The 26,522-nt window shown below is 40.6% G+C and overlaps 1 protein-coding gene across 1 annotated transcript in view; it reads right to left on the reverse strand.

Annotated features, from left to right (window-relative positions):
- LOC134620246 (NLR family CARD domain-containing protein 3-like) overlaps positions 1-22,589 on the reverse strand; it is a 45,319-nt gene extending 22,730 nt beyond the window's left edge. The window contains exons 1-9 of the mRNA XM_065470088.1: positions 22,550-22,589; positions 21,139-21,259; positions 20,962-21,054; positions 17,389-17,529; positions 17,036-17,137; positions 13,310-13,509; positions 7,765-9,565; positions 4,391-4,564; positions 2,858-3,037 (exon numbers count right to left, since the gene is read on the reverse strand). Of these exons, the coding sequence (XP_065326160.1) occupies positions 2,858-3,037; positions 4,391-4,564; positions 7,765-9,565; positions 13,310-13,509; positions 17,036-17,137; positions 17,389-17,529; positions 20,962-21,054; positions 21,139-21,227 (2,780 nt within the window). The 5' untranslated portion in view covers positions 21,228-21,259; positions 22,550-22,589. The remainder of the gene's footprint in view (positions 1-2,857; positions 3,038-4,390; positions 4,565-7,764; positions 9,566-13,309; positions 13,510-17,035; positions 17,138-17,388; positions 17,530-20,961; positions 21,055-21,138; positions 21,260-22,549) is intronic.
- Between the last annotated feature and the right edge of the window lie 3,933 nt (positions 22,590-26,522).

Genomic DNA, 26,522 nt, shown 5'->3' on the forward strand with positions numbered 1-26,522 from the left:
TTAAGAATATAATCCACCCACTGTTATCATCTTCAATGCTCATAGAGCAGAGCAGCTATCTGAACGCTACTCCAACAGAGGTCCATTACCTTGTTTATAATTTTACCTCTTCACTACGTACGACTCTGGATTCTGTAGTTCCAGTGAAAACTATGGCCTCGAATCAGAAGCATTTGACTCAGTGGTATAATTCTCAAACACGTAGCCTAAAGCAGATAACTCGTAAGCTGGAGAGGAAATGGCGTGTCACAAATTTAGAGGATCATCATTTAGCCTGGAGAAATAGTTTGTTGCTTTATAAGAAAGCCCTACACAAAGCCAGAACATCTTACTATTCGTCACTGATTGAAGAAAATAAGAACACACCTAGGTTTCTCTTCAGCACTGTAGCCAGTTCCATGTGAAAGACTAATACAAAGTAGTGTACACGTGAGAAGTGGAACGAAAATCATACATGATTCCAAAATTTTTTTACAAATAAATAACTGCAAAGTGGGGTGTGCGTAATTATTCAGCCCCCTTTGGTCTGAGTGCACTCAGTTGCCCATAGACATTGCCTGATGAGTGCTAATGACTAAATAGAGTGCGCCTGTGTGTAATCTAATGTCAGTACAAATACAGCTGCTCTGTGACGGCCTCAGAGGTTGTCTAAGAGAATATTGGGAGCAACAACACCATGAAGTCCAAAGAACACACCAGACAGGTCAGGGATAAAGTTATTGAGAAATTTAAAGCAGGCTTAGGCTACAAAGATATTTCCCAAGCCTTGAACATCCCATGGAGCACTGTTCAAGCGATCATTCAGAAATGGAAGGAGTATGGCACAACTGTGAACCTACCAAGACAAGACCGTCCACCTAAACTCACAGGCCGAACAAGGAGAGCGCTGATCAGAAATGCAGCCAAGAGGCCCATGGTGACTCTGGACGAGCTGCAAAGATCTACAGCTCAGGTGGGGAAATCTGTCCATAGGACAACTATTAGTCATGCACTGCACAAAGAAGAAGAAGCCATTGTTAACAGAAAACCATAAGAAGTCCCGTTTGCAGTTTGCCACAAGCCATGTGGGGGACACAGTAAACATGTGGAAGAAGGTGCTCTGGTCAGATGAGACCAAAATGCAAAACGCTATGTGTGGCGGAAAACTAACACTGCACATCACTCTGAACACACCATCCCCACTGTCAAATATGGTGGTGGCAGCATCATGCTCTGGGGGTGCTTCTCTTCAGCAGGGACAGGGAAGCTGGTCAGAGTTGATGGGAAGATGGATGGATCCAAATGCAGGGCAATCTTGGAAGAAAACCTCTTGGGGGCATAATGTGTGTCTGTTGACCAGGCGGAGAGTTACAGAGAATTTTTTTATTGTCCTACCCCTAGATTAAAGCTCACAAAACTATTTCAACAACCACCAAACGGCAAATGAGAGCAGGTACACGGACTCCACACAAAGACATAAACACAGAGCGGACCCGACGCATCAGAATCAGCTTTCTCTTCCTTGGCTTTCTCACCCGATGGCACGTAGACGGACATGCTGTCAGAGCTCACCGATTCTGATGTGTCGGGTCTGCTCTGTGTTTACGTCTTTTTTGCGCTAGATTCTGAGCTGCAGGTTTTGTCTCTCTTCAACCAAAATTCACCGAGCCAGCAGCAAAAGAAGATCCAAATTACGCTTCACGTTTGATAAATGTTGTCATGAATTCCCTCTGACTTTTGCTGTTTTGCTTCCACCACGATAAAAATCACACTTCATGCACAGCTCTCTCTCTCTCTGTACTTCAAGAACAGTTTCCCTGTCTCAAATCTCTGTTTTCAGCATCATTCATTCGCTTATTACCCACCAGTCTACCGTTGATTACAACACTGTCGGCTGCTGTCTTTTTCTTTTCTATTGTTTTGGGGGGTTTTTAACATAAATGACCTCGGACAAGAAAGACTAGTTTCTGCTGCTCAGTAATTAAGAAATGTAAACTTTAAAATTATGCAAAATTGCAGAATATTGGAGAATATTTTTAAGGTTATCTGCTATAAAAATCCAGGCCAGGAAAATCTCCTTCGAGGGTTTCTGTGTTTTATTCTCAGTTACTTTCCCACAAAGGCATCTGCTGTGATGTTCACAATTATGATGAAGTCTCACATGCATCAGCACTGATCAATTATCAGAATTATAATATTTCTGACTGTCTGAGGCAAAATTGAATCGAATCACGACTTTGAGAACCGGAATCGAATGGATTATAGAAATCAGTGATGATACCCAGCCCTAGTGAGCAGCCTAGGCCTGACAGAAGGGGATGTAGCTATGGTTAATAAGAAAAGATGAAAAGAGCTATTGATAACTATTTTGTTAAGTCAAGGCCTGATCCGTCTGAAATTCATAGGCAGTGCTCTGACGCAGTGCCATCAATCTGTGAATGCTGAAAAAGCACAGTGTATATGCTGCAATAAATGCACTGCCCAAGTGTCCCCTCTCCCCACTGCCTTTCAGCAACAGGCAGCAGCAAACAGGTCATCAGAGGAGACCGAGATGATGATGATTAAGTTTGACATTTTCTACAATACTGCCAAAGAGTGCCAAAGCACTTTAACTACAAGACTGTTAGTTAAATCATTTACAAATGAATATTGTCTTTATGGACTGCAATCCCCCCCCCCCCGCCTGAGTCCTCTCACCCACATCAGCTCAGAACTCTGCATTATCTACTGAGTAAGACTCACAGGATCAGGGACCAGAAGTTCTACAAAGAGCCGAACAAGATTTCCTGTATAAAGGTCTGTGGGCCTACTGAAGCACAGTGTCAGCACAACTTTCACATCATATTCATCTCAGCACAACTAAAGCATGGTGACTGACCTCAGAGTTTCAAATCGACATCGTGGATTCTCCAGAAGAACACACAGCTGCTTCATTCCTGAATCCTGCAGGTTGTTGTAGTCTCCACTCAGGTCCAGCACTCTGGGATATGAGGGGTTGGACTTAAGCGCTGCTGCCAGATAATCACAGCTGATCTCTGACAAACCACAGCCACTCAATCTGTAATAAAGAATGAAAGATGAAAGTTTATTAGACAAAGTGTGCGCTTGAAATCATTCAGAGCTGAAGAAGGTTCAGAATGTAGAAGTTTAGAAAATGGAACTCACAAATTTTATTCAAGCACTTTTCACACAAGAGTCAGTCATTATTCACACTCTCTGTGGATCCTTTACTGTAAATTGTGTGCGTTCCGGAGGATTGCTGAGTTTCTGTATATAGTGTTGTTACATTATTATATTATCTTATGCAACGTTATACCCCTAATTAAAGATTGTGAAATTATTATGTAGTTTTAGTTTGCATTATTCTCGTGAAGAGGTGATAACTATTAGATTTATTAGACTGATTTGTATTATATTAGACTGCTGATTTATTGTGGATGAATGATATTGTTTTATGATGCATTATATAGCCGAGTTATAAGAAATACTGTTTTCAGAGAGTCATGGCCTTATTTGTCTGATTAGAAAAGAAGAGAACATACAGCACAGGAAGCCAATGTCATAACTTAGGCTCACTGAGAGGAGAGAGAGAAAGAATGTGGATATTTAGGTTTTATGACTTTGGAGGGGGGCATATCGCCAAAAGTTTCCGTCATCACGTAGGGTTTAGGTAGCACCCCCTTGACTGATTAAGCTGGGTTTTTTTTTATTATTGTGGCCTTTGCTCACCCCGGAGTCATGCTTCAGTTTAGGCACAAGAAACCTGCTGCGTTCCTGCATCCCTAGACAGGGACGTAACACTGTGTGACTGAACCATGTGGGTGTAGGAAGCATGGCTTTTAGTTTTAATACCACATGGCAACATTAAAACATGAATCTATACAGTAACACTTTGATTTGTTACAGTGGGGAAACTGTTGAAGGGAACAATGAAGGGATACTGCAACAGCAGCAACAGAAACCCAGGAGACAAAGCTGAGGTCTATGTTCCTCTATACTACACATAGCCTCCTGCTCCTTTACTTTAATAAACACATAAATATCAATTACTTCAGAAACTTTATTAAACTCATTTCAAGTTCACTTCAGCTTTAAATGACCCACAATATTCGCACACATGAGCAAACAAAGTAACTCACACAGCTACTGTTCAAATTTAGTCATACTGTATTTAATACAAATATACCTCATTATTATGACTTTCACAGCTACCTGCTCATTGAACTGAACAATACTTTTGTTTTACCATTAAAACAAAATATGTGACTGTAAAAAAATCTTCAGACACTAATTAAGAATCTCCTAACCAATCCAAAGATAAAGAAAATGTCACCTGCCAATTCTATAAAGCTTGGTTGTTTATACAATAATATCATTCAATGATCAACAGTGGAAATGTTTGGATCCTGACCTGAGAGTTTCCAGTGTACAATGTGGACTCTGCAGTGCAGCAGACAGAAGCTTCACTCCTGAATCATGCAGGTCGTTGTTACTCAGGTCCAGCTCTTTCAGACTAGAGGACTGGGAGTTGATAACTGAGGACAGAGCATCACAGCTTTTCTCTGAGAGGTTACAGCCACTCAGTCTGGAAAAAACAAACAAACAAATTAATTAAATCAGTCAAATGAAACATTTTTTTTAAATGTAAGCGTGCAATACAATAATTGGTTAACTAAATAGCTTCATTAAAACACAACTGTGCGTCATATCAGCACTTACTCATTGGAAGCTCCACCTGCTCCACCTTCTGAGTCAGAAGACATGAAAACAAACTGCAAAACTAGTAGACACATAATTTCTGACTCATGGTTGGAAATGTAATCTTCTCAGATCCATTTGTACATTTAGAGCCTGATACTGAAATATAGCAACATGGACATTCACAGCAGCAAAGGGTTCTTGCTGATCGGAGCTGGCTTGTCCTGGGCTTATCGAAGATTAAATAAAGCGGAATCAGTTGTTCAAAACCCCACAAGGCTGCCCGCTGTGACTGAAACAATGGGACGGGTCGGTACTTCTCAAAATGGGCTCATTGAACGCAGTACAGATAAGATCTTGGAGAAGCTCGACGCTATCGTGAGCAGTCAGACTATGCTCTTTGGGCGCAAAATTGATAACATTTTAGAGAATCTCACAGCACTCCAATGGGAGATTGAAAGACCAGTGATGGACTGTTAAGATCAGCTGTGAAATTGACATGCAGTTTTTCGCACCAAAGAAAACCACCATCATTTCATACGGCTAACATACCGGCGCCAGCTGTGGTCTCAAGTCTGGAGCTGAACATAACAAATCTGACCCAGACTGACCTCCCTGTTGGAGCTCAGTCTGGGGGGAGTTCTTTTTTCTGCTCATCTTCCCTGTTGTTGTGCATTTTCCACTGTCTGGTTCCGGATCGCTGCTTGTGCCACTGACGGGTCAGCTACCTAGCCTGACATGTCTCCCAAATGTAATGTATTTGTGTATTGTATGTACGATTGGCAAGGTCAGTATTCTAATTGCCCCCTGGGGATAAATACAGTGTTCTGAATCTGAAAACATTACAGAAGACGATTCGGTTCAGTAAATATTACGCTCATGCTGTCAAGAAATACCAAAGGTCAGTAAAACTCTGGTCGTTGCAGCTATTCAGTATGACATGCTTTGTACTGTTCTGCTGCAGTTTGTGACACCTGGTGGATGAGTTGTGAAGGATGATGAAACAAACACTTCACTCAATGTTTTTCTTCTGAACTGGATGTAATTTTGGCAGCCGAGAGTTTTTCACAATCTATCCCAGCTGCAAATAGGAACACAACAAATAATTAACTTTACCCACTTGGATCCTTATCATTCAAGATTGTGAAAAGATTCTCCACTCAGAGAATACTGGTGATTCTAGATGAGAGAGATGATTTGGAAGATGATAAAGGGGAAGAGTTTTCAGAACTTGAGGCCTTTTGTCTTCACTGTATAGGGCAGAGAAGACAGGAAGGGAGGGAGAAGTGAGGAGAATAACACAGAGGAAATGGTCTTGGGCAGACTCAAACCAGGCCCTGGAGACACGACTCTAACTTTCAGTACACGGGTCACCTGCTCAGCCTGGTAAGCTATAGCAGCAGTCAGCAGTGTGTGAGTTAATGTGAAGACAATGATGAGAATGAGTATAAGTCAGATAACAAATAAAAAAAAAAACTTATCATCAGCCAACAAGGGGAAAAACGCTGAGCTTAAATGACCAAGCTTTGACCAAGGGTTGCTCACTCCTCGGCCTTCTTGCCCAAGAATTGAGCCACCCTGTATGGCTATCAATGTGGTGCAACGAAGACCATCATATAATACAGGCCATCCAAGCTGATTTTTTACCTTTCGTCCCAGATACCACCTTAAAAATCATCTAGATTAGGATATGATGGCTAATCTGAATTGTGCTCTAGATCCAATCACAACAAACAAGGGGCTGTTGTGTGTCCAAGGTGAACAGGAAGAATATATACATGCATAAATCCACAAATAGATATGCAACACACAGAGGAAAACTCTGCCCATCATGTGTTTTATAGACTGCTAGGAAAAGGTTCTTGTCTCAGTGGTGCTGAACTACAGATGCGGTTCCTGAATTTGGACACAGCTACGATACCGGACACAGCTTCTTCTTCTTCAGGGTTTAACGGCAGCTGGCATCCTTGTACATGCAGTGCTGCCATCTTCTGTTTCAGTCCATTATTACACTCTTAAATCCTACTACTCATTCCTGCGTATTTTGGGATCTGAAAAAGCTTCAAACGGCGCGTCGACTATTAAATTAGTCGTCGACGATTTTGATAGTCGACGTAATCGTGACTAATCGACTAGTCGTGGCACCCCTACTAAAGGCTGACATTAATCTGTTTAACTTCTGATTAAGATCAATAAAATAACTAATAGTGATGAGAAGGTTTGCTTTAGAAACTGTGGTGCAGTTTATCATTCAATTTTTTTCAATTTCAATTCAATTTTATTTATATAGAGCCAAATCACAACAAAAGTCACCTCAAGGCGCTTTATATTGTAAATCATCAAAGGTTGACAAACAGGCACCATGCTGCCAAATATGGCATGAAGTTAGACTTGAGTTTTTTTTAATCAAGATTACATTTTATAGCAACCACAGCAGAGATGACCAGGGAAGGTTTGCTTAAAGGGGAAGAAGCTAAAACAGCTGGTTTCAGATTGAAGATGAACTGAGGTGCTGCAATTCTGTGCCAACATTTTGACAACAGTAGGAAAGAAAAACTGGAAGAAAAGCAGATTCAGGGAGAGACGACCATCCGCTGCAAGCAGTTTGGAGTGATGGGAGAGAGCAGGCCAAAAACAACAAAGAAACAAAAACACACTGTGGAAGACCGAGGCATAGTTTAGTTTAAAGTGTAACTAAAGATGTTTCTATGGCTGCAATGATTCACTGAGTAATTCAAATGCTTTCTTTAATGCATGTAAAAGCAAGTGTCTCACCAACATTTGTGACTAAAAACTAGACCTGCAGTAGAAATGTATCAAGGAGAATGCGTGTGAACATAAAGTATTTCAACATCAGGCACATGCAGCCTAAGTTTTTAAACAAAGACTGATAACATAACAGCAGCAGTGACGATCAGAGTTATGGTGGATTCAGCATTTCGAGTGTACTGAGTTCTGGAGTCATCAAGGAGCTTACAGTTCCAAAACTTTACGAGAAATAATTTATGCAAAGACAGAAAGTCTGGTGAAATAAATTTCTGACACAGTTGGATGTTAAAGTAAAGACATGAGTACAAATGTACTTACGTAGCTTTGTTGGAGGCTTTGACCACTGGCAGCAGCCTCAGAAGAGCTTCCTCTGAAGCAGAATATTTCTTCAGGTCAAACACATCCAGATCTTTTTCTGAGGAAAGTAAGATGAAGACCAGAGCTGACCACTGAGCAGGAGACAGTTTATCTGTGGAGAGACTTCCTGATCTCAGGGACTGTTGGATCTCCTCCACTAGAGAACGATCATTGAGTTCATTCAGACAGTGGAACAGATTGATGCTTTTCTCTGCAGACAGACTCTCATTGAGCTTCTTCTTGATGTACTGGACTGTTTCCCGATTGGTCTGTGAGCTACTTCCTGTCTGTGTCAGCAGGCCTCGTAGGAGAGTCTGATTGGTCTGCAGTGAAAGACCCAGGAGGAAGCGGAGGAACAAGTCCAGGTGTCCATTTGGACTTTGTAAGGCCTTGTTCACAGCACTCTGATGGAGAGATTGGAGTTTTGGTTTGTTAAATAATTTAGGCAACATCGAGGTTGTTTGTTCCTCTTCCAGCAGATTGAGTCCAGAGTTGATGAAGGTCAGATGGACATGAAGAGCAGCCAGAAACTCCTGAACACTCAGATGGATGAAGCAGAACACAGTGTCCTGGTACAGTCCTCTCTCCTCTTTAAAGATCTGTGTGAACACTCCTGAGTACACTGAGGCTGCTGTGATATCGATGTCACACTCTGTCAGGTCTGATTCATAGAAGATCAGGTTTCCTTTCTGCAGCTGGTCAAAAGCCAGGTTTCCCAGAGACTCAATCATCTCCCTGCTCTCTGGACTCCAGTGTGGATCTGTCTCAGCTCCTCCATCATACTTGACCTTCTTCACTTTGGCCTGAACCACCAGGAAGTGGATGTACATCTCAGTCAGGGTCTTGGGCAGCTGTCCTCCCTCTCTGGTTTCCAGCACATCCTCCAGAACTGTAGCAGTGATCCAGCAGAAGACTGGGATGTGGCACATGATGTGGAGGCTTCGTGAGGTCTTGATGTGGGAGATGATCCTGCTGGTCTGCTTCTTATCTCTGAATCTCTTCCTGAAGTACTCCTCCTTCTGTGGGTCAGTGAACCCTCTGACCTCTGTCACCATGCCAACACATTTAGGAGGGATCTGATTGGCTGCTGCAGGTCGTGTGGTTATCCAGAGGCGAGCAGAGGGAAGCAGTTCCCCCCTGATGAGGTTTATCAGCAGGACATCCACTGAGGTGGACTTTCTAGGGTCAGTTAGGATTGTAGTTTTGTGGAAGTCCAGAGGAAGTCGACACTCATCCAGACCATCAAAGATGAACACAACCTGGAAGTCTTCAAAGCTGCAGATTCCTGCTTCTTTGGTTTCAGTAAAGAAGTGATGAACAAGTTCCACCAAGCTGAACTTTTCCTCTTTCAGCACATTCAGCTCTCTGAAAGTGAATGGAAATATGAACTGGATGTGCTGGTTAGCTTTGTCTTCAGCCCAGTCCAGGCTGTATTTCTGTGTTAAGACTGTTTTCCCAATGCCAGCCACTCCCTTTGTCAGCACTGTTCTGATTGGTTCATCTCTTCCAGGCGAGGCTTTAAAGATGTCTTCTTGTCTGATTGTTGTTTCTGGTCTGTCTGGTTTCCTGGATGCTGTTTCAATCTGTCTGACCTCATGTTCATCATTGACCTCTGCAGTGCCTCCCTCTGTGATGTAGAGCTCTGTGTAGATCTGATTCAGAAGGGTTGGGTTTCCTGCTTTAGCGATGCCCTCAAACACACACTGGAACTTCTTCTTCACGGTGGATTTAAGGTTACGATGACAAACTGCAGCATGAAGTTCTGAATTGAAAGAAAAATAAACACTCAATTCCAAAAAGAACTAATCTTTAAAACATTCATGCGACATCAGTAAATGTCTCATTTTTCCACCAGTACGGTGTACATTTTAGGACATCGTCAGGTCTCAGGAAAAAAGAGGTCAGGTCTCAGACTCACATGAAAAATTGTCAGGTCTCAGACTCATGAAAAAACTTCAGGTATCAGACTCACACGAAAAATTGTCAGGTCTCAGACTCATGAAAAAACGTCAGGTATCAGACTCACATGAAAAATTGTCAGGTCTCAGTCTCACATGAAAAATTGTCAGGTATCAGACTCACACGAAAAAACGTCAGGTATCAGACTCACACGAAAAATTGTCAGGTCTCAGACTCACATGAAAAAACGCCAGGTCTCAGTCTCACATGAAAAATTGTCAGGTATCAGACTCACACGGAAAATTGTCAGGTCTCAGTCTCACATGAAAAATTGTCAGGTCTCAGTCTCACATGAAAAATTGTCAGGTATCAGACTCACACGAAAAAACGTCAGGTATCAGACTCACATGAAAAATTGTCAGGTATCAGTCTCACATGAAAAAACGTCAGGTCTCAGTCTCAGATGGAGGCTGCCATCTTGCAAATTTGGAGTAGTGACACCCGCTGCTGACCGCAAACACGCCCCCCTACACTTACGTAGCCCGGCTGCTCGAGTGTTTTTGCTGGTTTACCACGACTGACGACTCGTTAAATTAAGGTAAATACAACCATGACACTGTTATAAAAAAAGGCACAAAGTTTATCGTCTTATAGTTCTAAAATCGCTCTGTTGTTAATTCGTTAGCTAGATTAGCCGCTAGCATACTCACTGTGTTGGAGGCCTGTTGCTAGCTAGTTAGCCATGCTACACACCTGCTACTCTAATAATCTGTTATTGAAGCATTCAGCACTCCTTAGGTTTTGTTATATATTTTTAGACAGTGATGAGATCATCTGCACACTCTACAGAGGCCCAGAGTTACTGTTAATATCAAAAATATAATGCTGTCTTTGAGATTTTAACATAAGACTGTGAGTGTAATGGATCTAAAACTGTTTAAATCTTCAGAGCCCTCTACAGCCTGGTAACATGGAGACTTTAAAAACATTAGCAGAAGGTTTCAGTATTGTAATTTGTTCTTTTCATTTAATAATAGAGTCCATATTATATCAACAGCTACATTCACCCTGGAGAGAAACTAGTGAGGGAGACCATCAGGACCAAGCTGGGTTTCCTGGGTCCAGAGGTTTGGAGAAACTTCTTCCCTTTCTTTCATCACAGCTGTCCTGTGCCAGAAGTTCTGTTGACCCGCTGAGAGAGGCTTCATTTAAGAAACACCAGGAAGACTGAAGCTCATCACATTGATCAAGCAGGACTCATGATCTTCACCAGCAGCTCCCTCACAGGGAAATCTTCAGCACTCCTCCGTAGGCCCGATCCAGGAGATGGATAAACCCAGCATTTCATGAACACTGTGATGGAGACCTTTGCTTTGTGTAATGTTATAAATACTTGGATTCTCCCCAGAGGCTCCAGTCTTTTATATAAAGATATTATATTCAGTCCTGTAGAAAGTTATATATTTAAAAAATATGTGATCCTCTCTGGTTACTCTGGTATGAATAACTCTGAATCACTTTATAGTAAATAACATTATCTGCAAAAACTGTGAAAGAATTCCAGATGACAAGTTTATAGTTCAACATACAAGTGACGACCTTTGACCTTCATCAGGTTTTATTTAAGTGTGTTAGACAAAATCTCATATGCTCTTCATGCAGCTGAGTACATCAAGTGTTTTAAAAGGAAGATGTGCAGGTCTGAGATACAAACTAAGGTCCTGTTAATACTGATGTATAGTGACACAGTTACATGAGTGATTAATCCTTTTGTTTTTTTGTCTTTAACTTTATCAATAAAGCTGCAGCTTTCACTACAGCACGTGTGGTACTTTGTAGTAACCTTCGCACTGTTTTCATCAGTTCATTTTGCAGTTAACATGTTGGATGATCTGTCTGCTGTCACTGGGTGGTGCTGAGGTCTGAATCTGAGGGCAGCTCCTGTAATCACAAAGAGAACAAAACCATCAAAGTCAAATATACATTTTATCCCTCAAAATTGAAATAAAGCTGATTCTTCTGTCCTCACACACTCAGGATCTGAAGTTCTTCTCTTAGATTTTTTTCAGTATTACAGTACACTATAGTACATTAACCCATAGTTCCTGATTAATGGCAAGACACTGAAAACATGCTGTTGTTTGCACATCTTTAATATTCAGTTCTGCACAGGAGCTGCAGCAGGTTGCAGCCTGTTGCTTTTACAGTATAATACTTGTAATAAAAGTACAGTAACAGTAATTAGTGACTGAGTAGCCCGGTGCGTTTCTCTTGATTTCTTTAGTAAATTCATTCACCTGCACAGATTAGCTAAATGAACCCTGACAGCCGAGTGCTCATCTTAGCTAGCTAGGTCTCAGGAGCTAGCTAAGGACGGTAGTTACGGATTAGCTTACAAACATGTTTAACTTACCGAAACAGTGCAGCGGGGCCTCGGGTCCTTCTGTCGGGTAGTCCAGTTTACTGAAGAACACCTCAGGCTGTCAGGTTAAAACACTCGGTCGTGTTTTCGAAGCGTAAACGCTGGCCGTCCTCTCAGAGCCTACGCTCTATCTGGTATTCCCGAACACAGATACGCAAGTTTCTCTGTGACTGCAGCTGTCACTACAGTCATTGGTTGGACGTGACAACAGCGCCACCTGCAGGAAGATTTTCTCTCTGTCTGATAGCTTGTGTTCTGATACCTGACGTTTTTTCGTGTGAGTCTGATACCTGACGATTTTCCGTGTGAGTCTGATACCTGACAATTTTTCATGTGAGTCTGATACCTGACGTTTTTTCGTGTGAGTCTGATACCTGACGTTTTTTCGTGTGAGTCTGATACCTGACAATTTTTCGTGTGAGTCTGATACCTGACAATTTTTCATGTGAGTCTGATACCTGACGTTTTTTCGTGTGAGTCTGATACCTGACAATTTTTCATGTGAGACTGATACCTGACAATTTTTCATGTGAGTCTGATACCTGACAATTTTTCGTGTGAGTCTGATACCTGACAATTTTTCATGTGAGTCTGATACCTGACGTTTTTTCGTGTGAGTCTGATACCTGACAATTTTTCATGTGAGTCTGATACCTGACAATTTTTCGTGTGAGTCTGATACCTGACAATTTTTCGTGTGAGTCTGATACCTGACAATTTTTCATGTGAGTCTGATACCTGACGTTTTTTCGTGTGAGTCTGATACCTGACAATTTTTCATGTGAGTCTGATACCTGACGTTTTTTCGTGTGAGTCTGATACCTGACGTTTTTTCGTGTGAGTCTGATACCTGACAATTTTTCATGTGAGTCTGATACCTGACAATTTTTCATGTGAGTCTGATACCTGACAATTTTTCATGTGAGTCTGATACCTGACAATTTTTCGTGTGAGTCTGATACCTGACAATTTTTCATGTGAGTCTGATACCTGACAATTTTTCATGTGAGTCTGATACCTGACGTTTTTTCGTGTGAGTCTGATACCTGCCGTTTTTTCGTGTGAGTCTGAGACCTGACATTTTTTCATATGAGACTGATACCTGACAACTTTTTTCCTGAGACCTGACGATGTCCTAAAACGTACACCGTACACCAGCTTAAATCTTTATAGAAATACTCTTACGTCTCTGCAGACGGTCAGCCAGCTCCTCCTGCTTCATTCTCCTCAGGAAGTCCAGTGTGATCTTCACAAATGCCTTTCTGCTGCTGCTCCTCTGACTCTCTAAGCATTCTGGGTAATCTGGACTCAGAACCTTCTGGATCTTCTTCAGCTCGTTCTTCACAAAAGTGATGATGTTCTTCTCCAGCAGCTGGAACAGAATACTTTATGAATGAGCCAATCAGACTGAAATCATGGAACCAAACATCAGATCCATGTTGGAAAATTAGGTTTGGGCTTAAAATTGATATCCTTATTCAAAATTATTTTTATTTGATTTATCCAATATTGATTAAATAAATCCTGAAATCAATTTTTAAATATAAATGTATTTTGCCAGAATCTCAGCTTCAAACTCACAAATCTATTTTAACTACCGGCCAACAGCTAAAACGGATTTGGCAAAAAGATATAAAAACAAAGCGCAGCTCCCCCGTTCACCTGTCAGGTGCTGAAAGCTGACGTCACAGATTCTGAGGCAGCAGATTTCTCCTACTAAAATTGAATGAACCAGCAGCAAAAGAATATCAAACCTATGCTTCATGTTTGAAAACCATTATCATGAATTCCCTCTTACTTTGGCTGTTTTGCTACCACCACTATAAAAATCACACTTCAAGCCCAGCTCTCTCTCTCTCAGTGCACGCAGAGACCAGTTTACCATCAAAAATCTGTTTTCTGCATTATTTGCTTGCTTATTATGCACCAGTTTACCGTTGTGTACACCACTTTCGCTCACTGTTTTTTCATTTTTACCTCTGACAAGAAAGTTTAATTTCTTTCTTCTTGGCATTCAGACAATAATTGTCATGGCCCGTAGCTCAGCATCCAGGGAGCCGTGGGAGGCTGCGGTGGCCACACCCTCGGGCTGGGCCACCTCCAAACCACCTGCGTCTCATCTGAGGCAATCACCGGAGGACTACTTCAGCCAGCTCTGATGACTTCTCCTCGCCAGTCTGTAAATCTCCTCCCAGTGTGACCAGCATTCGGCGTGGAAGCCTGTGGCCTGCCTGTCCTCCTGCCTGACTGCCTCCATCCCTCGGATCCCCTTCCCAGGCACCTCTCCCCTCCAAGCTCCACGGTCCTGCTCTACCTGTAAGCCTCAGCAACTTATGAAGTCTAGCTGTTCATTTCTTGGCAACCTGCGTGCTGTTAACTGTGTCTCCCCTTTCTGTTGCAGTTTCCCCACGGTCCCAATTACGGCGCTCCTGGGCTCCACGCTCCACGTTTCCCCCCGTGGCATGAGCCTTAGCCTAATTAAATAAAAGTTGTACATAGTTCTGAGCTGCGGTGTGCCGAGTCTGCCTTTGGGGTCCTGTTACCTGAACACTCCGTGTTTGTGACAATAATACTGATTGTTACAGTGCCTAACAGAACAGGCAAAAAACAAACAAATGAAAAAAAAAAACAAAACAAAACAAAAACCTCTTCCAGGACAGGGCTTTGATCACTCAGGTAAAATAGAAAAGTGCTATATAAGAACTGTTCCATTGATATTTACCTAAACGGGCCTTAACTGTTTCCATTTCATTCTTTATGTGAGTGCTAAACACTATGGATACAATATATTTTTGTCCACCATAGTCGTCTGGCTCTGTTGCGATTTATAAATGACAAGTTAATTATGTTTGTTTTGGAGGGGTTTTTCTTTTTGGCCTCTTTCATTGAGGGTAGAGAACGTTATGTTGAGGGCTTCTAGTCATTCTAGTGTCTTTGCACATGACGTTTGATACACATAAACAGGTCTACACAACCTAACGTATCAAAATGGTGAAACAGCAACACCATCACTGTTGTGGTCAAGATTGGTACTACACCATAAAATTCATAGAGAACCTAAAAAAACTAAAGAAAAAGGAAAAAAAGAACTGAATCAATTGTAAAAATCTGAAAGTCTGTACTTTTGCAATTTGGCAAAAGTACAGACAAACTGAGACAAACAGTTGAGCTGATAGAAGTGCTGCATTTGACATGACCTGCCACTTAAAAAAAGCTGCTCCTTTCATGCTCCCTGCTCCTCTTTTGTAGTGCTAACTAGATGCCAAAATACAGCAACTGCAATGTACGGACACTTGCAGCCATTCTGACAAAAACAAAACAAAGAAAATTTAAAAAACAAAAACAAAAAAACACTCCCTCTTCTAACCCCTGACTTTAGCAGACATGATCTCTTTTTATGCAACATCCTTTGCTGACTAATAGACGAACAGGACTGCCTTTCATGTGTTTCTGTTTAGGCTCAAATCGGTTTGATGCTTGAAGACTCGCAGTGACAAAATAATAACTCCTCTCAAATGTGCTAAAGTAAAAGTAATGAGCCTGCTTTTAAAATGTAAGAAGTAGAAAGTACAGATATTTGCTTAAAAGTGTAGGGAGTTAAAGTAGTCACAAAAAAAACTACTCAAATAAATTACGGATACCTGAAAATTGTACTGAAACACAGTAACTAAGTATTTGTACTTTGTTACTTCCCAGCCCTAATGACAATCCACTGGTCTACAAAGAGCAGCATGGAGATGACTGTGAACAGAATAGATGTAGAAGTAGTTGTTGTACATGTACAGACCATAAATATGGAGTCCAGCTGTGTTTGATGCTGCTGGGCAGACTGACCACTGGGAACCTTTGAGCTCTGCTGGTCCACTCTGTGGAGGAACCATGAAGGATTAGTTCAAGCACAGGATAAAGATCTAGGAGTTTCTGCTCAAATATCTTCATCTGAATCAAGTTTGTCAGGATTTAAACTCTCAAATTCTGAAGATATCGGGCATTTTTAGTCTGTTTTCTATTAACTTTCTATAAACATATAAAAAGATATTATATTAGATCTTAAATTTGACTAAAAAGATGTCCTACAAAAATTCACATCACGATCTATAAGACAGCCAAAATGATCACCAAATCAACTGCCCTTATGTGTCATATTTTCATTGTTTTTCCTTTTTGCTACCTAGCCTGGCCTGTCTCCCCAATGTGAAGTTTGTATATTGTATGTATTGTCAACTAGGTTTGTCATCTCAGTTGCAGGCAACTGCAACCGACAAATAAATGCATTTATCCATTTATGCAATCCAATCTGATTGTTTTGTTCAACACATTTTGCATATTTAATGAATGTCTGCACTTTTTAAGCTTCATCCTTTGAATCAAATAGTAATTGTGTTTATAACAATTAAGTGTAAATTGTGATTTCTCTCCATCATTTTAACCAATCAGATAGATGCACAATCTCATATAAAACTTTGTATGCTGCATTTAACTATTTTACAGCCTCTAACCAGAAGAGATGCATGTACATGAGACGTTTTAATCATTCAGTGTTTAGTAAATATTGATCAAAGGAAGAAGAGTTTTACTGGATAAATGAACACATTAACTGATTAACAGCAGCCAGTATGATCCAGGCTTTAGCTGCTGGGTCTCTGTGTGACCTCTCAGACTGTTTAACAGATCAGACACAAAGAGAATCAGAGCAGCTCTTTAAAGACAAACATGAACCCACTCAGGTCACACTTTCCCCACACATATGAGCATCACTGTCCTCAAACAGCAAATGACCAAGTCTAACATTTGGATCTTTTCTCTTTCATTGTTTTCTTTTTATGAATCTTTGTAACAATCTGAGGATGTTTCAGGTCAGATTTATCCAGGAAACACAAACATGTAAAGGAGTCATCACAGCTCTCTGACCTCGTTGGTCCAGGTTCACCACTGAAGTGTGGAGGTTCATCTTTGGACACGTCACTCCTCACAGATGGACAGCTGGACCCTGCAGACTGTGACCTCTGACCTCTGCAGACACAAACATGATTGAAGCAGCTGTGATCACACAGACTGCAGATAATGCAGCTGTTTCCTGTCAGTAACATCCTCTTAGATTAGAGTTCAGCTTTTTACAGGAAAACTGGACAAAACTGATTTTTGTTACAAATTCATTTTCATTTCCTCTCAGCTCACAAACACAGAAAATCAACCAGAATCAACACTGATTATAATGTCAGTGCAGAATTATTTCTGTTACTCAGTGAGTTCAGCTCTCTGACCTCGTTAGTCCAGGTTTAGCACTGAAGGCGGGAGGTCGACCTTGGGACAGGTCACTCCTCATAGATGTAAAGCTGGATCCTGCAAACTCTGCTCTGTCCTCCTCTTCCTCCATCATCATCTGCTTGTGGACTTCAGTCAGTCTGAGAGGTAAACCACAAACACGCAGTGAGTTCACATTAACAGAAGTCACTGACTTACAGTCACTGACCTCTGACCTGTCATATAACTTAGAAACCAGGTCACATGATCCACATCAGGGATCACAGAAACCTGATCTCACCTGCTGACTCTGAAATTTAAGACCTTCCAATATATATATAAAAAAGCAAAAAATGGACAGAATATTAGGAACAGCTCTGAGTACAATGTCAGCTCACTGCCGACCTCAGTATCAAACTATATTAAAGCTCTTTTATGTTCACTCAGACACTTTAGGACCACATGATGTTCATGCATGATATCTGTGACTGTCAGAGTTTAACATGTGAACTTCACACATGTAACATGTTCTTGTGTTCATGTAACAGGCCTTTATCTTTGAAATGCTTCAGTGTGCAGTAATTTGTGCTTTAGCCGTGTGTACACACAGTTCACAGCAGGATGTGTTTCAAGCATTAAAGCGTTTAATGTGCTCCACTTTTACAGCACCGTCCAAAGTGGAACACACACTTGATTTAACAAACACTATAAAACATCGATGTACCACCGTGCCTAAAAACCTGAAGGCCACCAGGATGCAACAGCTCTGCTTCAACAAAGATTACTTTACAAGTTCAAGGGAAACAGGATTTCTTTTCTTACCACTTTGCAGCTGAACTGTTTGTCACTCAGTTTGGTCACACTGAACAGAAAATTAAATCCTCGGACAAATTAGTACACTCCAAAGTCTTTGTGTTTCCTGTTGAACATCAGTAACAAACACTAAAACTACCAGGCAATAAATATTTGATAATCCTGCTGGGATTATCACGCTTTTACATTTGAATGTGGCAGAGTGCATCTATTGTTTTATTTACAATGAAAAGAATATTAATAAAAATATTTTATATAAGAAAATATAAAACGATGAAGCTAAATTAACTGTATTTACTGCGTTACAGTCCGTGCTGCTCTTCTGCACTTTCATATTTAAAAAGGACAAAAGTCCATTTTGCTTCATTTAAAGCTTTTAAGAGTTACACTTTATACTCCTGTAGTGAGACAAAATGCTTTAGACTGATACAACATCTACATGTTAACTGTTATTCCTATTCAAATATGTTATTAAAATTATTATTACATACTGTACTGCACATTACTGTAATGTTAATACTTTAAGAGAAAACAAAATGTATTTAAACAGGTTAAAATAAACACCTGATTTATTCTATTTAAATATAGACTGTGATATAAAAATAGATATAAAATCATCTTTAAATGTTTTGAGCGGCCAGCCCGGGTTCAAATCCGACCCATGGCCGTTTGCCGCATGTCTTTCCCTCCACTTTTCTGTCAGTCATCTCTATAACTATCTAATAAAGCCAGAAAAAGGCCAAAAAATATATTTTAAATATTTTCTCAATGACTAAAAGTCTGAGTGACATGACTCTGCTCTCTGTGGGAAACAGTCAATGTCACTTCCTGTTGGAGCAGAGTCAACAGGACCTTATTTTCTTGTTCACACACATAAAAACAGGAACGCATTAACAAAGAATGTAAGTCATTTATGTTAAAAACATCAACTGACTCAGTAAAGTGTGATTCATAATCTAAATATAACTTAATCAATGATTTATGGAAACGAGAAAAATGTTATTTTAGAGAAGACAAATTGATGAGTCCAACATTTCCATAGATCCTGATCACTGTGCAGATTTTTTGTTGTTTGTTTCATTTCCCTTCAAAATGTTCAGACTGGTTCAGTGTGAAGTTCACTGAGGCCACCTACAGGAAATGTAATGAAACATTGTCACTACGAATGTGAACCAATACCAGCTCAGCTCTGACATCCTGTGGAACAAAACTTTTTTATACTACAAACATTCAAAGTCAGTTTCTCTGTTTCCAGTCTATAGATCCAGTCACACCTTCTACCTTCACCTGTGCAGCAAAGACTGAGAGCAGAGCTGAAACCAACCGTCCAATCAGGGAGCAGCATCAATCCTGTGATGAAAGATTTATTTCACTGAATGTTTCTTCAAAGCTCATTTCAACCTGTTGAAGTCATGGATGAAAGTGTAGACTGAGAGTGGATCACATGATGTTTAAGGTGTGTCATGTGACATGTTCAGTGTTGTCACACATGTCTAGATTGACCCTGATATCATAACTGCTCAAACACTGATGATTATATCTGAAGAATTATTACTGATGGCAGCAAAGTTTGAATGGAGCTCTCAGTCTGTGCTGATTTGTCGCCCTCTGGAGGTCAAAACACAAACTGCATGATGTCACTGTAACCACCACAGTGACAGGAAGTGTTTTTAAATGATGAAACACTGATTACTGGGGAAATGTGATCAAATATCCATGTACTAAAGATTCTGGCTGCTGTAGTTTTTAAACAGCTGGAAGAAAAAATAAACTCTCATGCAGATTTAAAGATTATTTTTTATAATCCATCAGATAATCTCCTGTCTTAATGATAAAATTGATCAGTCTGATAATTAACACATTTGGTATTTTTACCAGCTTTTCTTCCTGCCTTCAAATAAACTTTATTAACACAGCAGATTTTTTCCAGCCAAACATTTAAAGCTCACACACATCCATTCAGAGCTTCTAACACTAAATACTGCACACAGATTTCCTCTTACACCATCACTCACCTTGATTCTGGATTATGTGTGAACATCTCCATATTTTTCTAATGTAAGATTGGGTGTTTTTGGAAAATCAGCTGCTGATTTTTTCAGATTAACTGACACATTACTTTTGACAAAGACTTTGAAGCAAGTTTACCTGGTAATGATACAACAGCCTCTCTTCATTTCATGGATGAGAAAGAGGAAAATCAACCAGACACAACAAGGTGTTGCCTAACGTAGATATTAACAAGAACTGACCTCTTAGAGAAAAATAGTTTGAGTTTCTTTGGACGTCTCTATATGAGCCTGAAATGACTGTTTACACCTTGTCAGGAACCACACTGAAACCTGCATGAACGTGGTACAGAGAACTGCCAACAACACTGATGAAGTGAGTGAAGTAATCTCTTCTCCGACCACCTCTGACTCGTGACCACTACTTTAATTTGACTTCTTATGGAATTACATTAATGTCAACAGCTCCACTGGAGAAAAAAACAAAAGTCCATTAAATTACTTACTAAGTTAGATAAGATTAAAACAAATGACATACTTTTAATCACATATAACTTTGGAGACATTGAGTCATAATGTGGGATAAAAAAGGTCCAGGTTCATGTTTGCGTTTAGTTCCTCTGATTAAAATAGTTCAAAACAGACAATTCTGTCACAAAATGCACCTTAAAACAGATAAACTGACAGTTACACCTGTGCCTGTGTGCTTTTCAGAAACCAGGAAACATCAAAATCATTTAAATCAAAGACATAATGTTACTAACAGCTCACCTCTCTGCAGCACAGACGTTAAAATTAATGGGACGATCTGCAGACAGGTTACTCTTTAAGGACACGGAGCTGGGTGGAGGTCCAGGTGGGTTCCTGTGAATAATGATGGAGCAGTGATGTGAGTGCTGAGCTGTGACATGGAGAAGAGTCATGGACAGTTAGAGATGGTCATCTCACCTCTGAGCTTTGGTCTGGCTCTCATGTTCCCCACACAGAGTGCTTTTAGAGGGAGGGACTCCCTCCTCTCTGTCCTCACACTGATCCATGCTGCTCAATTCAGCTCACACACACTTTCTACCTGCAGAGGAAACACAAATCATTCATGTGCACATGTTTACTAACATTTACAAATGTGTGCAGGGATTTGAAACCTCTGAGGGCTCACCAAGTCCTGTTTCGATCCACACAACACAAATCCAAAAACACTAAAACTATTTTACAAATGCACACATCCTAACGTGAATAAACACTGATGATTAATGCTCATTTTATTAAGTTCATCAGTGACACTCATACACACGTGTCTTTACTATCAACCAGTCTCACACACGCAGGACATTTTAGCAGGTTTCAGCACGTTCTTTACTTTTCATGGTTTTAATGAAATCTTTTACCAGGTTGGGAGGCACACGGAGTGTCTCCCTGTCGCCATGGTTACTCTCTGTCCTCTGTATTACAGTCTGAGAGCAGATATGAGCGGTGCTTTTATTTTCCCTGGTAGCCTTTCTATTGTCCCATCAACTTATGGTGCGGCATTTTCCCTTTTGTTGTTCTTAATAAAGTTTGAAAAAAGAGAGAAGCTGTGCTGCCGTTCAGCGCTGACGTCACTGTGAGCAGCTGCATGACTTCATGAATCAGTGTGAGAGACATAATGACCTGTGGAGCTATGTGTGCTTCCAGATGTATGAACACAGATTTACTTTAACATTTCATCCGAGAGTATAATGGAAAACTTTTCTTTTTCTCTTCAAAGTAAAGCAACAGAAGAGCGAGCAGAGCATGAAACGGCATCTACAGACCAAATATTCGCTGCATATTTTCTGTTTGTGGCAGAAACATCGGTTTCCACGTCACTTATATGGCGTTATTTTTGTGCCACTATTCTGAGGGCACGCAAATCAAATTTACAGGTGCAAGTGTTGCATTTTGAGGAGAAATTTATTTTGAGCGAAGAAAAGCTGAATTTGAGTGAACAAAATTCATTGCTGCGTGCAAAAATGTATTTCAGTGTTTGCTATTATGCACACACACACACACACAATAGCAGCCCCTCTCGCTCAGTTTTTGTGTTTGCGCTCGCTCTCTCAACATTTCTGCTCGTGCGCGCTCAACACTTGCACCTGCAAAAAATTTTTGCGTGCGCTCAGAATAGTGGCACAAAAATAACGCCATACACCTCGGTCGGCCTCGTTGGTCCAGCTGTGAGTCCGTTACCGTGAACTGTGGAGCGGCAGATTTGTGCTGAACTAAGCTGCACACAACTGATGTCAGGTGCCAGGAAAACATCACAGACTTTAATGCAGAGACCGGAAATAAAAACGCACACAGTTTCTTGTGTGAAAAAATCAGACATGAACATTTACATTACCTGACAAAGACGATCAGCAAACTTTACGCTCAGTAAAAAACAGATAAGGGAAGTTTGAGCAGGAAGGAAACGCACAGAGAGGCGTTTGAGGACAACTTCAAAACAAGGACCATCGAAACACTGTGCGCTGCGTTCAGGTGCACCTCGGGAACTTCCTCCTCTCTGGCAGGCTGTGATTTATTTCTGCTTTCTGTTTGAAGGACAAACACTTTGTTGTTCTTCTTCCTGCAGCGTTTAAATATTTCAGCACTAAACTGATGTTTGTATTTGAAGAATTATTACTGATGGCAGCAAAGTTTGAATGGAGCTCTCTGTCTGTGCTGATTTGTCGCCCTCAAAAGGTCAAAACACAAACTGCATGATGTCACTGTAACCACCACAGTGACAGGAAGTGTTTTGAAATGACTGAAACACTGAAATGATGCTAACGGCTGTCGTTAGGCTCACTGATAGCAGCGCTGATGTGTTCATGTCAAACACTGGCTCAGGTCAGACTCCTTTATCCTTTTCCAACATGGCTGCCCTCAGACCCACAGGAGCTCTGACCTTTGGCCTCCTAACACTAACAATTTTAGTCTCTTTGCATCTTTACATGCAAATCCATCCAGACTGTAGCCGAGCAAAAGAAGCTGGAAGCTGTTCTATGAATGATGTTCATACCAGAGTTTCTGTTTCCAGCTCAGACGTGTTAAACGCTGCTGCTGTGCTACATTTGTCATTTCCTGCTTTCACCTTTTACCCTGCCCATTAGCCATCACATCTGCCCCTCACTGATGCAACACTTCTCTGTGAGTGTGTGTCTGTCTGCATTCTTATTAAAACAGCACAAAGTTTGACATGTTCATGTCTTAAATTCACGCATAATAAATAATAATAATAAATAATAATAAATTCTTTCATCAAACTGATGGAGAGATTTTAGGAATCCATCTAAAAGTTGAGCCTGGGTGTCATATAACCAGTGAGACATGATAGTCATCAATCATTGATTAGTCATTAATTATTCATTAGACATAATGAATAATAAACATATTATCCTGTTTGTAGTTGTGTTCATGTACATTTGTGTTTCTACATGAGACACTTTGGCACATTTACTGCAGATAAAAATCATCAAGCTGCAGGAAGTGGAGGTGAAAATGAGCCTGAATGGTAACAGCGGATATTTCTACATGATGCAGTTAAATGCTGCTGTTTCTTCATGTGTGTGTTGCTGTTTGAATCAGTAAATGTGATCAGCTTCATTCAAAAACAGAAAGCTAACATATTTGCTGATGTCCTGTCCGGGTTCACAGCTGCTGTGTCTCTGTGCTCTCTCACAGCTGTGTCCTACACAGGAAACACAGTCCAGTCCCTCCAGTGGTTCACAGACTGGATCTGATGTTACTGTACCGTCTTTACCGTCACACCAGAACCTCCCAACAGAAAATGACTCAACATGTTTCATGTGTCTATCAATATTTCATTTATGATTTGTGACTAAAAACAGCTCAGCTCACTATGAGCTGATCTTTAGGAAATATGAAACATGATTATCTTTCATTGGTTATTAGCTTCACAATCAAAATCTGCTTTTCAGCCCTCTAACATTTCCAGTTGCTGTTAAACAGAGCAGGAATTTCTCACACATCCTTTCCAAACATTCTGCTTTTAGTTTGGATGCTGACATCTTGTGACTTTGGAAACAAAAACTACCAGGGTCACATGATCAGTCTGGCTCTGAGGTGGAACTTATGCACAAGTTGAGTTGATGTTAGTCTGAGTCTCAGTCCATCTGTCCTGGGTTACAGGGACGTCTTTCCTGACTCAGCCAGGTCATTCACTCGTGTCTCTGCAGCTGTTCAAGCTCTTTCGACACATCTTTCACTAATTTTCTTTCCAAAGTCTTTGAAATCTTTGCTTCCTGCCTCTGCCAAAGGGCTGTCATTCTTTGCGGTATGTGGGCAATGTGTAAGTTATGTGCAGCTACGGACCAGTTGCATACACGCTGGCAGCCCTGTGCTGGCTCAGAACAGTTTCAGCTCTGGCCCCAGATTTTAATAGTGAGAGTTTTATTAAACATGGATATGTATTAGAGGGGCCCATTATTTTTGTAATAGCGCACTTAGAGAAAACCTGGCAGGTGATGATGTTTTGTGCTTTGATGAGCTGATAATCAGCTCTCTTTTTCTCATTTTTGTTCTAAGCAGGCCTGCAAGATTGAATTAACAGCGCTTTAAAAGATTTCCAGGAGAACAAACATAAGGTAAGCTTTTCCAGATTACAATAGGCTGAGGAAAAGGCTACCTGTGGGGACCTGATCAGGCAAGGCAAGTTTATTTGTCTAGCACAATTCAACAACAAGGTGACTCAAAGTGCTTTACAGAGACATTAAAAACAAAAACAAATAAAAACTATGATTTAAAATTGATTAAAACAAGCAAGCAAGCAAGCAAACAAACAAACAAACAAACAAACAAAACAGTATATAAAATCAGAACAGTAGAAAAATCAGTAGTTAAAATGTAGGTTTTGAAATTTAAGCTTAAGTGTGGATTTGGTGCTTTAATCAAAAGCAGCTGAGAACAGGTGAGGCTTCAACCTGGATTTAAATAAATTGAGTGTTTCAGCTGATCTGAGGCTTTCTGGGAGTTTGTTCCAGATATACGGAGCATAAAAGCTGAATGCAGCTTCTCTGTGTCTGGTTCTGACTCTGGGAACTGATAAAAAACCGGATCCAGATGACCTGAGAGATCTGGAAGGTTCATACTGGGTCAGGAGGTCACTGATGTATTTTGGTCCTAAACCATTCAGAGCTTTATAGACCAGCATCAGAACTTTAAAGTCTATCCTCTGACGGACAGGCAGCCAGTGTAAAGACCTCAGAGCTGGACTGATGTGGTCCACTTTTTTGGTCTTAGTGAGGACTCGAGCAACAGATTTCTGAATGAGCTGTAGTTGTCTGACTGATTTTTTAGGCACACCTGTAAACATGCTGTTACAGTAATCAAGCCTACTAGAGATTAATGCATGGACTAGTTTTTCCAGGTCCTGCTTAGACATCAACAGGTCGTGGGCAACCGTGGCTCAGGGGGTTGGGAAGCGTATCTGCAACCGGAAGGTCGCCGGTTCGATCGTTGTGTCCTTGGGCAAGACACTTTTATGGGCAGAAATCTGTGCCATCAAATACTGAATTTGAATAAGTTAAACAGAGGTGATCCAGTAATGCTGCACTAATGAATTAGACTAACTATTCACTTTAGCTAAAGTTATTAAGTTAGCTAAAGAGTTGGGATGCTGTGTAAGACAGAAATAAAGCTCAAATACAAAGGTTTGGACACCGTTTTGCATGTTTCCCTACTGTAGGGGTCTCTGCAAGCATACAGGGCTCTGAGAGGGTACAAGATGACAACTTCGGAATTCTACTAGAAACAGTCGATCATATTTGTTTGTCAAAGCTGAATTCAGGGCAAACTAGGCTAAATTAGCGTTTTTAGCTAGCAGCTACAATAAGCATAAAAGTTACTGTACGGCTATCATTTGTTAACATGATGCTTGTTCTTATACATGTAATACATTTATTACCAACCTGAGAGTTTATCCGCTGGTCATTCGACATGACGAATGACTTCTGAAGTCTTCATTCAGCTCAAGACGCTGTAGATTCCCGTCAGTAACACTTTCAGTCCGCTAGCAAAATGTAGTTCTAGTAATCTGCGCTTGAACCGGAACCGGATGTAAGTCCCAAAAACTGAATTTTGGAACTGAAATTGAATTGTAGAACTGAAACTGAATGGTGAGAAGTGAAACTGAAATTATTCGAGAGCTGGATTTTGAAAGGATAAAATGCAGTTTCAAAGCAAATGAATTCATTTTCAAACCATAAATTAAATTTCAAATTAGACTAATTCAAATTCAGTTTTCAAAAGCATTTATTCAAGTTAAAAATTAGATTCAATCTGAGCAATTCAAATTCAAATTTAACTTATTCAAA

Source organism: Pelmatolapia mariae, linkage group LG3_W (genome assembly GCF_036321145.2).
Source record: "Pelmatolapia mariae isolate MD_Pm_ZW linkage group LG3_W, Pm_UMD_F_2, whole genome shotgun sequence".
NCBI lineage: Eukaryota > Metazoa > Chordata > Actinopteri > Cichliformes > Cichlidae > Pelmatolapia > Pelmatolapia mariae.